The sequence below is a fragment of the Vicugna pacos genome, chromosome 19 (assembly GCF_048564905.1).
Source record: "Vicugna pacos chromosome 19, VicPac4, whole genome shotgun sequence".
Taxonomy (NCBI): Eukaryota; Metazoa; Chordata; class Mammalia; order Artiodactyla; family Camelidae; genus Vicugna; species Vicugna pacos.
The window spans coordinates 3,752,155-3,767,991 of NC_133005.1; the positions used below are offsets into that span (position 1 = coordinate 3,752,155).

Here is a 15,837-nt window from a genome sequence, read left to right on the forward strand (position 1 = left end):
CTGAAAAGCCTAAAATATTTACTGTCTGGCCATTCCGGGGACAAGTCTGCTATGTGGACACCTGGTCTAAACTAGCAGGTCCTCACCAGTCCACAGGGTCTTGGCATTTCCTGGGATTTGGTTGAGCTTGAAATCTGATCATTCCAAGCTCTCTTCGTCCCCTTGTTAGTTCTCCCTCTAAGTTCAGTAATATTATAGATAAACTGCTCTGAGGAAAGGCATAATAGATATCAGATACAAGAACTGATAAATAAACATTCGCTTCTCCCTAGAAGACCAGCATCGCAGGTGAGGATCTGGTCCAACACCTGTGCCTTTCCTGCGACAGAAAGAAGGCTCCCAGTTCAAAACCACCGAGAGAGGATTCCAGGCACCAGCGCAAAGGCAGCTGCAGAACATCCCCACCCACCTCTCCAGACCGTTTCCCACTCGATGGCACCAGTGTCCACATCCGGTATTTTGACTTACCTTTTCCCCAGCCGCCTTAGGAAAAGAACATAGAGGTGGAAACACACCCAAATCGCCCCCTGGGAGTTGGCCCTGGCATTTCTGAGACACATGCCCCTAAATGTTCCCTCTGGATTAGAACTCAAAAGACACAGCATTCAGCTCTTCCTCCTCTACTACAGGCAGAACGGCGGCCCCGCCCCCGGCGCGAAGCCCCGCCCCCGGCGCGAAGCCCCGCCCCCGTGCAGCCGTCTTCTTACCTGGTTCAGTGCAGTTCTTGCTGCTCCGCAGCCCAGCATCTTCCGAAGTCAGCGTGTCGTTCACCTGCAGTAACTTCCTGCCCACCGTCCACTGTCTGTCCTGCCCTATGAGGTCCATGAAGTCGAGGTCTGGGGAGAAAGAGATGACAGCTGCACATCAGTAACAGCTGGGTGAGCCCTTCCCAGCGCTGGGGGGCCAGGGCCTTCACCGCCGTCATGTGCCCAGCCCTGCTGACACCCCCTAAACCTCTTGCCGCTGCCATTCACTAGCCCACCTCAACTCCTGAGGGCGTCCCCCGGCTGCTGGGTCTTCCTGGGCCCCACAGCGGCAGCCCTCAGCCAAGGATGGGCAGGAAGTGGGGTGTAAACTCCTCTCCCTCCAGCGGGATGACTCTGAGCTGGAGTCCAGCTTTCTCCACTGGGATTACACCCCACTTGTCTACAGGGTGACTCTCCTGCTAAAACATACTTTATTGGCCCCTGTCCTTCCCCGTCTTAATTCCCTGCTCCCAAGAACATGCTGAGAAATGTTTAACAACCAACTCTCCAGGGGAAAAAGTCCTAGTTTGTAGCCATTGGCCATTATCCATGGTGGAAATATTTCCATCATGTCCAATCTCAAGCTACCAATGTGACCTCACTGAACACGGATTTGGGAAGAGATGGACACAGGCAGGTCCACTAAGTCGGTATAACTGACTCCAGTCCAGCAGCAGCTGATCCCCTACCAGTACTGCCTGGAACCACCTCCCAAATAAACCACCTGTCACTGAACACCTGCTCAGGACCTGCTGCTCAGGAGCTGCTGCTCGGGAGCTGCCCAAGCTAAGAATGAGGAAAAAGCAGGTCACTAAATGCGTGACAAGAACTGTAACAGTGCGGAGGGCTCTGGTTGAGGTGACGGTGGCGATGGAAGCACCGGGAGAAGGGGCAGAGATGGAAGAGCACGTCAGGGAGGACGTGGTGCCTTCTGCTTCGGACATGTTGAGTCTGAGGTGTCCGTGACCATGGAAAGGGAGGTGTGCTGCCTGTGTGAATGCGGGTGGAGACACCTCAGTGCAGACAGCGAAGCTACAGGGGACACCAGGAGAATCAGAAGCAGATGGCGGAGAGTAGAAGACATGGAGGGACGGGGTTTCCAAAGGAGAAAGGAAGGGAAGAAGAAATCATGGGAAACTCAACACCTCTTCAGAGAGCAAGCAGAGTAAAAGAATTCGGCAAAGGGTCGTGGAAGGAAGAAAAAGCGCAAGAGAAGGTAAACAGAAAGGGAATTTCAAAACGGAAAGAGTGGCCAATGGCCTTGAGCACCGTGGACAAATCACATGATACAAAAGCAAAGAAACAACAGAGCAGGACATCTGAGCCACTGCGAGGGGGAAACAGGGAGCAAAGATGGATCTTTCCAGTAGCTTGGAGCTCAAGAAAGATGTGACGTGAAGCTTTGGCTAACGTTCGAGTGTCCAGAGTTGCTGTGGTCACAAAATGGCTCTAAGGACAAGACAAGGGTCCAATTCATGGGCCCAGCGGCCTTCACCAAAGGCCAGAGGGCGCACCCCACCCAGTCACTTCAGCACAGTGTTTTGAAACGGTCCATGAAGAGCTGAATATCTCCAGACCCGGTCCTTCATTTCCATGGTGATCTTAGTTTCCCAAATGATGTCACTTTCATTATGCAATTCGAACCTCGTGACACTGCTCAGGAAAGAAAGAGGGAGCCTGGACATTGTCTACTTTGTCCACTGCTGTCTTTCTAACACCTAACCACTGCTGGCTCAGAGTAGGTTCTCAGTAAGTACATGTCAAAATGACTATTCCCACTTTGTGGATGGACAAAGAAAGACTCAGGGAAGTTTCTGGAAATCACAGTGTTTGTAGGCATCCCAGGTGAGCCAACAGGACACGTGTGACATCAGCAGCTCCTGCACTGAGGTCTTCCCCAAATGGAACCTGCTCCCAAGGTAAAGTTATCAAGTAGCTGATTACAACTTTCACATATTAGCCAGGACAGCCCCTAGGTTTAGTCTCAAAAAAAGTGTATAATGTGGAGCCTAACTAGAAGAAACAATAACTTAAGACTCTGAAATACAAAAACCTATAAGGTAGTCGTGTTTATCGTTTAACTGTAATTATGAGGATAATACCAAAGATATTTCGAGACTAAAGCAAGGCGTTTGTATAGTGTGGTTCACCTGAATGGTTAATTCTTAGGAGTAAGAATGGTGATAAGCAGAGGAAAAACTTGCAAAAACTCACAAAGAATAAGGTCGGTGGTCTTAAAATTCAACACGCAGACCTATAATGTGACTAGGAGACCATATTATCATAAAGGATCTAAAAGTGTGGAGAATGACATCCCGTTTGTCTCAGGCTGTTTCCGCAGAAGCATCCCCTGAGGACAAGGATTTGAGCACAGGAGGTTTACATTGGGGGGGGGTGGGGGACCGCAGGAAGCACCCATGGGGGAACAGGGAAACGGGACAGGGCAGAGGAGCCAGCCAACGGAGGTGTGTTTTCAAGTCAGTTGCTAAAATGAGGAAACTAGAGCTTGACCCCTCTGGAAAGCTGTGGGGGCCGGTGTAGACACACAACTCAGACACCCAAGGGGTGAGGGAGCTTGGGTATTTATCCACCTGCTCCTGGCCTGCCAATGGTTGAATGAAGGCTGTTCTCAGGGGGCATTAATTCCCTGGCACTTCCAATCTGCCACTTGGGTGTCTAAGGGGGGTTCTGGTACCCAGAAAAAGGCTTTAGACAGTGAGACACAGGTGCTAAAAGTTGGACGGTGCCAGTGTGCTCTGAAGAGGTCAGAAGAAAGTGATGTGGGCAGGACACCAGCGGCATCTTCCAGCCTACATGAGACCAACAGATTGGCTATTCTGCTGTTCTCATGATTTGGGTCAAAGGAAAGTGTTCTGTGGCGCTGCAATCCTAACATTCAGGAAAATTCCAAAGATTTACGAAGAAGCAGAAGTGTCCCGTCCAGTGACTTCCAAAGTTCTTTCTTAGGCCAAGTTTCCATGGTTCTGTAATTCTGAGAGGAAAGCTGATACCAATTAAGAGATATAAAGAGAAAGCCAACTATTGTAGCAGAAAATGAGAGGATTTTTTTTAACATAACGACTCAGCGTCCTCAGGAGTTAGAGGCCATGAAGGCAGCACCTCTGGGTTCCAAAACCCACACACGTTTATCTCAGCAAAACTACGTGTGACCGCTGACCGCTGGTGCACAGACACAGAGACCAGAGTCCGAAAAATCAGGGCGATAAAAGCAAAGCACCGCATTCACTTCCCGCCGAGACCCCGGCGTGACAATATTATACGCGTTTTATCTGTCCTCACAATACTGCTGGGAAGGTAGGAAGGGGCAGTTGGTTCCCGGGTCGCCTTACCTTTAGAGTAAATAAGTCCGAGTAGAAGTGATCTGCCTCAACTCAGAGCCACCCCACGGCCACATCAACCGCCAGCTCAGTCATCACAGCTGCCACCTACTGAGTGTCCATTATGCGCAAGGAACTTTCCGTTCTTTACTAAGTGTCAGTCTTAACAACAGTCTTATTCTGACCTACTAACTCCATTTGCAAATTAAGAAACCAAAGCACAAAGAGGTTGAAAGGCTTGTCCAAGGACACACAGCAAGCAAAGAGGAGGAGAACGGAGATTTGAACCCACGTCTGGTGACCGCCCAAGGCCACATTCTTGGTGGATCCCTGGAGAGGGTGAAACCCATCTGGCCGTATTTCTCAGCTTTTAGCAAGACAGATCGACAATGCGGCCTGCACTTCATAACAGACTGGGGCGGACGCAGTCTCGCTGGACCTACTTCCCCCAGACACTACCAGAAACAGTGGGGAGGAAGGAGCATCACCCCGTGAAAGCATCACAAACAGGAAGAAAATGGTTCTAAAGCCCCACTGGACGCACAGTGCTCTGCTCAGGGTGCATTTCTCAGAGACTCGGCCAGTCCCTTGGTCATGACCTGGAGGGTTAGAGTCTTGGGTGTCGGCAGGGATGGGGAGGGCAGTGGGGAAGGCAGAGGGCATTCAGAGAGGGGCCCACTGCTCTCCCTCCCTCCCTCCCTCCCTCCTGGCCTCCCTGGACTCTGCTCGGCAGGGTCTGCCCCGCGACTGCACTTGAGCAATGTCAATAAAAACACTTGGCCCCTGTCCACCGGGTCTGAGCCCTGGAAGTTGCATGTCGGCCTAATCAGCCAGGGAGGGGGTGGGGGGCGTGACGAGGGAGGCAGCAGTCTGACACGTCACATGTCCCCAGCAGGGCAGCAGGTATGACTGCAGGCTCTGAGAAGGGGGACAGGAGTGGACCATGGAGACAGCGTGGGGCGCTGGCTGGAAGGAGAGGAAGTCCTCAACTCGAGACTCAAGCCACTTGCTCGAAGGAAGGAAAGCGTGCAGGCCGGGTGCCAAGTTTCCATTACAGAGCCGTGCACGGGCCCTCTCCCGCTCTCCTCTCTGCCTCTCCCTGTCTCTCTCTCTGTCTCTGTTTCCCCTTCTTCCTCCCTGTGACTGGGGCTTGGAAAGCCCAAGGATTTCTGACACCCAGAGTGGATTTCCTCAGGTGTCCTAGGTCCCAACTTCACCCGAAGCCTAACACGCTTTCTCCGATGCGCACGCTCGTCCCACAGGGCTCCCCCATCCCGCATGCTGGTCCCAGGCCGCGCAGAGAGCGGGCCTCTCTGCCCGCGGAGGAGCAGGGGGCGTCTGCCTCCTTCAGGTGCGTGCACAGGCAGCAGGGGCGGGTCCAGCAGCCTCAGAACTGTCTTGCGAGCCCCTTGCCTGTGTGCCAAGCGGCCTTCCCGCGCCATCTCACTCCACCCTCTCCCCGGGAGTTTGGACCATTTCACTGCCGCCGCTGACAGGGTTAAGCAGCGAGCCGGGACTCAGGCCCAGATCTGACTCCAAAGCCCAGGTGTGCGTGTTCTGCTCAGGCCCGAGCTCGGGGAGCCCGGGGTAAGCGGCCTCCTGCGGTCAGCAGCTCCGTTTGGGAGGCTGTGCTTACTCTCCCCTCCCCAAGAACTGGAACACGTCATTTCTTCTTTAAAACTGGGATGGAGAAAGCCCCCTCGGGATCAGAGCAGCAGGTGGGGACACTGAGTCCCGGAGAGCCTAAGGCAACGCTGAAGCCAGAACGTCCAGAAAAGTCAGCGAGGAGAACAAGAGACAGAGCCCACGGCTGCACGGCCGGCTGCGGCCCGGCCCAGCGCCGCTCTGCTGGGCTATAAACACCCCGCCCTGCAGTTTACACAGCTGCCTCCACTCTGGGAGCCCGGGGTCCTCGCCCGGGGTCGGAGGGCAGGTTTGCATAAGCCTGCAGCCCGCGGACGCCTTCTGCAGACTCGGGGAGCCGTTCTTCCAGCCCCCTCTCCAGCTAGCCCCCTCCCCGCCGCCCCTCCCTCCCTCCCGAGCCCTGGCTCTCACCCTCTGTGGGTGAACAGGGGAGGATGGAGGGGCCAGCCTCTGCACGTACAGCTTCACACGGATTTTCCAGCTAGAAAGGAGCGTGGCTCTGCATGGCTTCTTGGAAAGGAGTTCGGACCGTGGACAGGTTGTGAGCTCTCCAGACCCACCATGAGAGGAAGAAGCCAGAGATTGGCTGGAGCACGGATTCACTCCAGGGCCTCAGAGCTTCCAGAAAGCCAGAGCAGGGCAGATCCGGAGAACTCGGAGCTGGGGGAGGCCACAGACTCCGTTTAGCCGTCTCCTCTCTCGGGCTGGCCGCACTCCCTGTCCGACAGGCCGGCAAGCCCTCCCCCGTGAGCGCAGGTGGAGCCGCAGGTGCTGCTCGCACGCTGCCCTTAAACCGTAGCCCAGTGTCAGGGCACCACACCTTTCCAAGAGGAAACCCAGTGCAAAGTTGACGTTTGTCTGTCCCTCTGATGGGACTCCCTTTCACTCAGAGGGGAAAAGGGGTACAGTAACCCCCCCCAACCTGCCCCAGGGACGCCGGCGCTTTTGGCAATGCAGCACCCATCCTCTGCAGGGCTCCTGCACAGCGCGGTCGGGCAGCAGCAGCAAGGGCATCTCCTGGGGGCGGGTGGAGCTGGAATCTGCCTGGGGCACAGCAGAGTCCGAGCTGCTGCTCCCAGGCCCCAGGGGCCATCCTCCAAACAGAAGACACAGAAGGAGGCTGCAGGGTGTAGGGAAACGGTCCCGGCCCAGCGTTGCTGGGGCCCTGATGGGGAAAGGGAGTGGGCTGCTGGGCTCTGGCCTGTGCTGGGCGATGGGTGCTGGTCACAGTGTCCTGCATCCGCGGAGGCGCATCCTGTTACTAGTCCCCGTGCAAACCCACGCACGGGACGGGGCGGGAAGGCCCAGCCATCTCCTGCTCCCCGCCAGGTCTGGACTGCTGCTCAGCCCTCCCTTCCCTCCGGATGCCGGCCCCTCCCAACCCAGCCCACACACCCTCCCCGGGACACAGAGGCTGGCCGAGGCCCTCCACTGTGACCCTGGGAGCAAGAGCTGCCCAAATCACCCAGCCTAGAGGCCTAAGCCAAGAGTTTGAACTGATTTGGGGTTAAGTTTAAATGAGAGGCCTGGGAATTTTAGTGGCAAGCCTAAAACAGCATCCAACAGTTCAAGGACCCCGACAAAACTGTCTGCATTATAGTCTTGCTGCTCAAAGTGTGGTCCCTGGACCAGCCCCAACAGCATCCCCTGGGAGCTTGTCAGCAATGCAGAATCCAGGGCCCAGTCCAGGCCCCCCCGTGAGACTCTGCATTTAAACAGGCGACTCGTGTGCGCTCTCAGGTCTGAGCAGCTCTGCGGCTGGCGCAGTGCTCAGTTGTTCACTGTGTGCCTTCAGGTTCCCAGGACAGCGGACAAAGCTCTGCTCGATCTCTCCACCTTTAGGTCCTAAATGCGGAGACCCCTCCTCGTCCCCAGGCACTGGAGAGGCCCCCTGCTGGGCACAAGCCCCTGTGGGACACGTACTTGGGCAGCTACAGTGCCGTCTGGCCACCCTGAGACGCTTCCGCCCTGAGACGGGCCTCTCGCGGCTGCCTCGCCACCTCCCCTTCCAAACTCCCTTGAAAGGCTTCAGAAGAGCAGGTCCTAGCAGCCTGAGTTCAAAGCTTTCTCCTTTCTTGAATTTTATTCCTTTTTTTTTTAATGGAGGTACCGGGGATTGAACCCAGGACCTTGTGCATGCTAAGCATGAGCTCTACCACTTGAGCTACACCCACCCCAAGAGCCCTTTTCATGGCAGCTCCATCTTTCTTCCCTGCCCCACCAACTAAGGCAAAAGAGTGTGTCCCAAGGACCCCAGGGGCTGGGCTTCTGCTCACAGGACGTTGCCATCTTGGGACTCTAGTGCCAGATCTGTCACTAGCTTTGGGCCCTTGGAGAAGCTGGATCGCTTTAACTCAGTTGCTGAATCTGAAAACTGAAAGGCTTCAATAATCTGACCCCTAACATCCCTTGAGCTGGGGTTTCTAAAAACCTAGCTGTGCATCCCGGGAGGACGGGCTACCTGCCTTGCTGAAGAGCGAGAAGAAAACATTAGAACCTCCACATCTGTATCGCATGCCAATCTGACAATAAGAAAAGCACGTATTTACTTAATAGTTAAATCGCAGGTTGACAGAAGCACCCCCACTGAGTCCACATGCCAGCGTATCCCATAATTAACGTAGCAGAAGGGCACTGTCACCCAGGGCAGGCGAGGGGCCCGAAGGCAGAGTGCAGGACCGACGTGGAGTCCCTTCCTCGCTCGCTTGCTCTCAGCGTATCCAGGACAGCGGCCTTTGCAAGCGCTCAGCAAGGCAGATCGGCAGATAACATGTGAGACCATAAAGTCTTTACACTACTTGAAATGAGAAGGGAGCATGATCAAGAAATCTTTTTATACCACACAGATGTTCACTGACTATCGTTTGGCAAAGAATTCTTTTAAACTGTTGATCTTAAAGATAAGTTGTGCATTTCTCTCTTACAAAACAACCGCTACAAATAAGCCAAACTTTTCTGATCAGAAGACGTGGCCAACAGCTAAGTATGCACCTAGCAAATCTCAGAAAACACACACACATGCACACGTGCACACACCCATCAAGGTGACATTTTAACAACCAGGTGAAAAAGAACCTACTTTCCTAAAAAAATGGGTTCTGTGGACAGAGCATTTTGAAAACAAATAGCAAGAAGTTGTGTTGCCCTCCAAAAAGGATAAAAATCAAGAGAGTCAAAAACAATTCTATTTTCCACCTTAAAACCTGGAAGCAGAATTAGGTGACCTGATTTAAAACATTCCACACGAAGAGTTTCAATGAGTTTTGAACCCACTTATTAACAATTTATAAATCAATACCTTCTAAAAAGTAGCATGATTGATTGGTTGAAACCAGAAAAAAATAGGAAGATGTTAACAAAAGTCTTTGCACAATTGGTGGATGAAGCTGAAAACACAACATCTTGATTTAGCAGGTGTGGCCTATGTGGCTTCTGTTCCACTTGGACCGAAGTGTCTTGGTGAATTAGCTATTTCGGTTGGGACAGCCGCCACACATCAACATTAAACTGAACCTTAGCTGTATCTCAAAGTATGGAACTATTATTGTCAAAAACGATTTAAATATGCTCAGTCATGTCGTCCTCCATAAAGCAGTACTCATATGCAAATGAACTTACTTACAAAACAGAAACAGACTTACAGACATAGTGAACAAACTTCTGGTTACCAAAGGGGAAAAGTGGAGGGGAGGGATAAATTAGGAGTCTGGGATTAACATATACACAGTATATATAAAACAGACAACCAACAGGGACCTACAGTACAGCACAGGGAACTACACTCAACATCTTGCAATAACCTATAATGAGAAAGAATCGGAAAAAGAATACAGATGGATGTACGACTGAATCCCTTTGCTGTACACCTGAAACTAACACAACATTGGAAATCAACTGTACTTCAATCAGAAAGTACTCACAGACCATGACACTATTAATAGTTATAATACTTTAAAAATATTGAAGTGTTTTGCTCTATTAATAAAATAACTATTTTAAATGGTTTATTTCATCTTTATCTTCCTCCTGTTAACTTTGTGTTTCTTGGTATATAAAAATCACGGGTGGATCCAGGTTTTGTGGGGCCTGAAGCTTATGTAATGTTGGGGATCCCTCTTCTAAACAGAAAAATTTACAAATACAAAATTAGATACAAGGCTTAAATTTAAGTGTACGCATAGTATATATTACAGTGTTAATTACAGCACAATTCCTAAATAAATATCCATTCATAAGAACAGTATGCAGAGCATAGCTTCAGATGACACATTCCTTTCCAACACGCGTTATGTTTCTTATTTCTGCCGTTAGACTGTAAGCTGCCTGATGATACCAACTTTTTATTAGCCCCCAGCACTTGCATAGAAGAGGGATTCAATAAACCTGCATTGGGAAGTTAATTTTAACTACACTGGAGTTCGGTGCCTGAGTCCCTCCCAGCCGCTTCCCTTCTTTCCTAACTTGAATCAACCTCAGGTTTTCATTTGGGGAGTGACCCCTCCCCCATGCGCAGTCTACTTGGTCTGGGCGGAGCCCCACTCACTCACTGAGGGCCTGGCCAATCAAAGCCCCACATCCTGTAGGCCAAGATGATTGGTTCCAAGATGTGCCTATAACTGAGACCAGCCAATCACAGCAGAGCGTCCAGGAGAGCACCCCGCCCACTCTCCCCAAGTGAGCTTGAAGCTGGAAGGAGAGTGTGGATGCTCAGGCCCACGAGTGCAGCCAGCACACAAGGTGGCAAAGGAGCCCAGGTCCCGAGGACATCACACTGCAGCCCCTGAATACCTGAAGCCAGACAAATCTGAGCTTTTCATTACATGGCGCAATGCATTCCTTTTTCAGCCTGAGCTGGATGGGGTTGTCTTTTCTCTAAAAGAAATGGAGAGACTCCTTGCTGATACACACGCCCACCTTTTACCCCGTCCCATGAAAAGTCTGGTAGAATCCAAACCAGAAGCCCAGTAAGCCTCCTCCTCGGACCCCCGGCTTCAGCCCCACTGTGTCCCTCGGGTGCACTGCCAAGCAGAGAGCTCTCTCTTCTCTGCGTAAGTGGTCCTCATCTGCCAGCAACACACGCGGTGGTTTCTACGAATCAAGGTAATAAGCTATGAGAGCACCAGGAAGGGGTTCGAGTCCAGGCTGCAAGGGGGGAAGGCTGGGCCGGGTGGTGGAGACACAGCGTCTATGCAAACCCCCCGCAAATACCCCACAGGCCGGGCCCAGACAACAGCCAAGTAGGGGAGAGGCTCAGATGTCACTGAAACTGTAGCAACACTTTGGACTGCATCCCCGTGTCTGCCACGTTGGGAGGTGTCCTAGTTTGCGTTTCCTGAAAGACAAGTCCAAGGCAAAGAACTGAGTGAAGCAGTTCATCCTGAAGGGGATCCCAGGTGAAGGAGAGTGGAAGGCAAGACGGGGCATGGGAGGGTGCAGATGGGGTTGCTGCCTCTGGCCACTGCGGCACGACCCCGCTTGGAGACGCACCCAGGATTCCTCCCCATACTGTCCTCCAGCAGGCTGAGGGGCTGTGACCCCTCTCACCCGCTAGCTGAGGGTGCCCCCAGGAGCATGAACTCCCCCAAGTAGAGGGCTGCACTTTTGAGTGGGCCAAACCAGCTCCCACCTACCAGGAAGACCCTGGGCCAGGAAGCGGAAAGACACGGGGCCCAAGCTGGAGGTGGCACTGTCGCCACAGTGGAGTCTGAGCCCACGTGGCACTGTCTGCTGTGCTGCGGCTGGAACCCGAGGAGGGCAGAGGAGGCCTCGAGGGACCCCGGGGATGTGAGCTACTGAAGGTCACCTTGGCCTCATCTGGAAACCATGTCTCCTGAAGCAAGTGGGAAGGTGCGGTTGGTCCAGGGCCACAGACGCGTAGATTTGCTAATGATGATTTCCTTTCCCCTCTCTTCTCTCACCACGGAACTAAAACACCCTCTCGAGGCTTCACAGAGAGAAGGACACGACTGAAGAAGGGACAGGCCATGTGGTCTTCCTTTAGGCACGGAGCCACCTGGCGCTCACATTTCCCTACCTCTGGCTCCTGCTGCACCTCTCCAGGGTGGAAGCTGACGCCACCACTGGAGGGCAACAAGGTTGAGCGGAGAGAAAGGTTGGACCCAGGCGCTCTCGGGTTTCCATTCTGAGTCACACATCCACCAACAGGAAAAGGAAGACGCTGTAAGCACCCGAACTCCCAACGGGACGGGCTGACACACAGTCACCAGGCCACCACTTGCCACCTGAGCAATGGGTGGGTTTGCTTCTGCCGTCTCAGCCAGAGAGCAGGCCCTCCCCTGCCCTCATCCCCAGTCGCCCACCCCACCATTAATTTCTACTGGTTTAGGATTTGCCTAAAGACTCAGGGTTTGTTTAATTTCCAGAATCCTAATGAGAGCAGAAAAAGATGATCAAAATTTGGTATTTGGGACCCACTCCGTGCCTCCAGCTCAGGCCTCCTCCTCCCATGGTCTGTGGTGTGCACCTTGCACCTGTCTCCCCCTCCCTCCAGCCCACACTCTCTCCCAAAGCCTGAGAGACCCTGAATATCCCAGCCATCACCACCAAGGCCAGTGAGCCCTTTGTCAGGGAGCCAGGAAGGAAAATGGAAAGTGAAATTCCTTGTCTGTTGTTTCTAAAAGTGAAGGAAGTAGGGAACAAGAGAGAGGAGGTCAACACAAGGACTGACTCATACGCACACACACGCACGCACGCACGCACGCACACACACACGGGCCCAGAAGAGCTGATGGGGCAAGGGATTCTGGGAACAAAGGGCCATGCCCATCTCTTCCAGAATCGTGTGCTCACAGAAGGGAGGGAGAAACGCAACAGGGGAGAAGGAACCTGGGCCCCTGACGACGTTGCTGGCCCGGTGACCACAGTAGCCTCCTGCAGCAACAGCCTCCAGTAAATCCCCCAGTGCATCAGGCATTCTGAATTGTTTTCCACCTTCGACAGCATGAAGTGTCGCTGAAGTGGGGGAGGGGCAGCGCACAAGCACTGAAGGAACGACACAGCAGTTGAGGGCAGGATGCAAGCTAGTTAGAACCAAGATGGCGCAAGATTTGACCTCCGGTTGACCTTGAGCCTCATGGCTCGCCCACAGGTGCCATGACTGTTCCTAGGTTGACCGTAAATGGTCAAAAGTAGGGGGGCCACTTCCTGGAAATCCTCGCCCCTTTCCCTCAGCAGTAGGAATAATCCTCGTTGGCACATGAAATTACCGAGCCCATAAAACCTAACAGCTCCACACCCTGCGGTCACTCTCTTGCCTCCTGAGATGGCCTGCACTCTGTCTACAGTGTGGAGTTTCTACTTCTCTTTTACTTTAAACTGAACAGCCCATGCGCCTCGGCTTCCCTCCCTCTCCCCTCTCCGAGGCGGCCCGCACCCCGTTTGTGGAGCGTGCATCTCCAAGCCACTCTCCCCGCTCAGTGAGTCGGCCCGCTCCCTGTCCACGCAGTGCGCATCTCTCCACACAAGCTGGCTTTCCCTGTCCCGTGCCTTGCTCCTGAATTCTTTCCTGCGCGAGGCGAGAACCTCTTCTCCCACAACATCGTGACTGATGTGTCCGATTCAACCTGTGTGAAGATGTAAGTATCGTCATGAGAGACAAAAGACTTTGGTTTAAATGATGGCCCTGCAACTTTCCAGCCGCTTCCTAGAAGCTGGCCTTATATGTGTGTGAACCGACCCAAATGTTGGCCTAACCTAGACACGGAGCTTTTAAATAAAGGCTGTGAAAGCACATCAAAGTCTCTGGCCCCTATCCGAGGACCCACTGCCCATCAGGTCACATTGCCGTCACCCTGCGCAGTGTGAGGGACAGCCCCAGCGCGGTCTCGCTCATCCCCTGTCCCCCGTCACCGCAGCCCGCACGAGCATCCCTCAGAGCAAAACTGCAGGAAAGAAGGACGGAAAAGGGTGAGGAGCCCCAGAATGAATTTCCAAATCTCTGAGAGGCTTCTCAGCCCTGCAAGAGTTCTGTGGAGCCACCAAAGGCAGTGAGTGGTGCCATCTGATTTACAAGGAGCCTGAAGCCAGTGATGAGCCCCCCAGGAGGGGTTGGAGCCCCCCAAGTGCTTAGAGAGCCTGCCCCCTCCTGCCCCACGGCCACCCTGACGTGGTCTGCAATTAGCAACACCGTGTCCGTGACCCGAGTCGATCTCATCCCTTCTGATGACAAGCACGAGCTGTCGCCACTGCCAGATGATAAGCGCGGAGTCACGGAGTAAGAGGAGAGAGCCAGAGGCGGTCGCCTCGCTCGGGAGGGCAGAGCTCCCGCCACTGCGTCCTCCGCGGGGGGCAGCCCGCGGCCGTGGTGCCCCCCGAGGGCGGTGGAGGCCAGCGCTCTTGTACATCAATCGTCAATCTTTTATGGAACCCCATAAACCAGAAAACTCTCTTCTACGGAGGCAGATGTCATGGTTCTTCCCGCAGACGCCTGCGGAGAACGCTCAAGCCGTGAACTGGGACATTTTTTTTTCTTTACTTTCTGGTTCTTTTTGTCTTCAGTTCATATCCACTTAACTTCACAAGAATGACTGCTCTTGCTGCTACTACTGTTTCTAAACACAATACAGATGTAACTCCAGCAATAAAATAATAATTATAATTAAAATTTTAAAAACTCGACCCTCTGTGGGCGTCCCGCTCTGGGCAGGGCACAGAGGTGCACGTGTGCTCGGCCGCAGGACACCTGCCTCCCTGCACAGACCCACCGCCTGCCGGCCACCCGCCTCACACCCCAGCGCCTCACTTACCTCACGACAGCCTTGGGAGCTGGGTGTTCATATTCCCACTTCCCAAACAAGAAGCTGATCGCTTGGAATCTAGGCCAGCGACCTGCCCAAGGTCCCAGCCCTGGGCTAGACTGCAGGCAGCACCCGGTCCAAGGTCGTCCTGGAGACTGTCCGGGCAAAAGTCTTTTGATCTGAGGTGCCCTCAGGCTTTTTAGCAGCGGAGCCTGGCCTGGTTCCTCCACCTTGTGGCTCCCCCTCCAGGAATCCTTCCTTTACCTTTGCCTCCTTAAACTCAGGGTACCTGGATTCCCGCCTTGGCCTCACTAAGATGCTATTTTGGTATAATCTTCCCTACGATGTTGCCATCTGAGACAGGGGCTGGTTTTTGAAAAATAAAATATGATAAGAGAATCATGAAGAGACTTTACTGAAGCAAAAAAAAAGTTGCAAATACCATATAGCAAAATGTGAACAGTGAAATCTATCTGAGTGTTCACTATATACAGTTCTTCCCCGTTTCTGTGCGGTTGAATAGTTTCAAATAAAATGTGAAGGGGAAAACAATGTTGCAAAAGGCCCCAGAGGTACATGAATATTCAGAGCATCCCCTTTATAGTATCTGAGAGTGAGAAAAAGAAAGATTATTGCACGTGGCCCAGATCCATGTGTACAAGGAACCCCTCCAGAAGGGCCGTCCCATGGCTGCTGTGCGGTCCAGCATTCAGACGGTTCCAGAATGCCATGGGGTCCTGCCATCCAGCCTTGCTCTGCTTCCAAGACCATAAGTACTTTGCCTAAAAGGCCCTGGGTGGCGTGGTACCCCCACTGTGGCCAAGGGCGTCACAAACACCCATCACTGAGAAGAGGATCTCCCGGCAGCGTCTGGCCGGTGGAAGCAGCCCTTCCAGAGCCCGCACTCATGGACACCATCGCATGTTGGAGGCAGGACATCCCAGCATCTCTTCATCTTCCAAGCTGCACACTGGTTTCATTTTCTCTTCCAGAACCACGGTCTGACTTACGTTCTCATCAGAGGGGTTTGGAGGGCTTCCCCTCAGTAGCAAAGCTTTATTAGCAAAGTGTCCTCTCCTGGGAGATCCCGGAAATGACATGGCTCAGAGGCAAACTGTCTCTGAACAGCTCTATTTCCAATCCTTCCTCTGTATATCACCGTTACAGGAAAACGTGCCTGACTCTCATTCAATTGTGGAACAAGCCCTCTCCTTGCACTGACGGTAAAATGGAGATCTAGGTTCTTTGGTGAATTACTCCCAGGACGACATAGGGTCTCAATGTGAGTCCCTGAGTGTCCTACAGACCACTCTGGCCCTTGTCGAATTTTCGGTCGCCAGTGCTCCATCCCCT

The 15,837-nt window shown here is 53.1% G+C and overlaps 1 protein-coding gene across 1 annotated transcript in view; it reads right to left on the minus strand.

The window, feature by feature from the left end:
- The window catches only part of SLC24A3 (solute carrier family 24 member 3), a 429,317-nt gene that overhangs the window by 365,929 nt on the left and 47,551 nt on the right, over positions 1-15,837 (minus strand). The window contains exon 2 of the mRNA XM_072943709.1: positions 708-836. Within this exon, the coding sequence (XP_072799810.1) occupies positions 708-836 (129 nt within the window). The remainder of the gene's footprint in view (positions 1-707; positions 837-15,837) is intronic.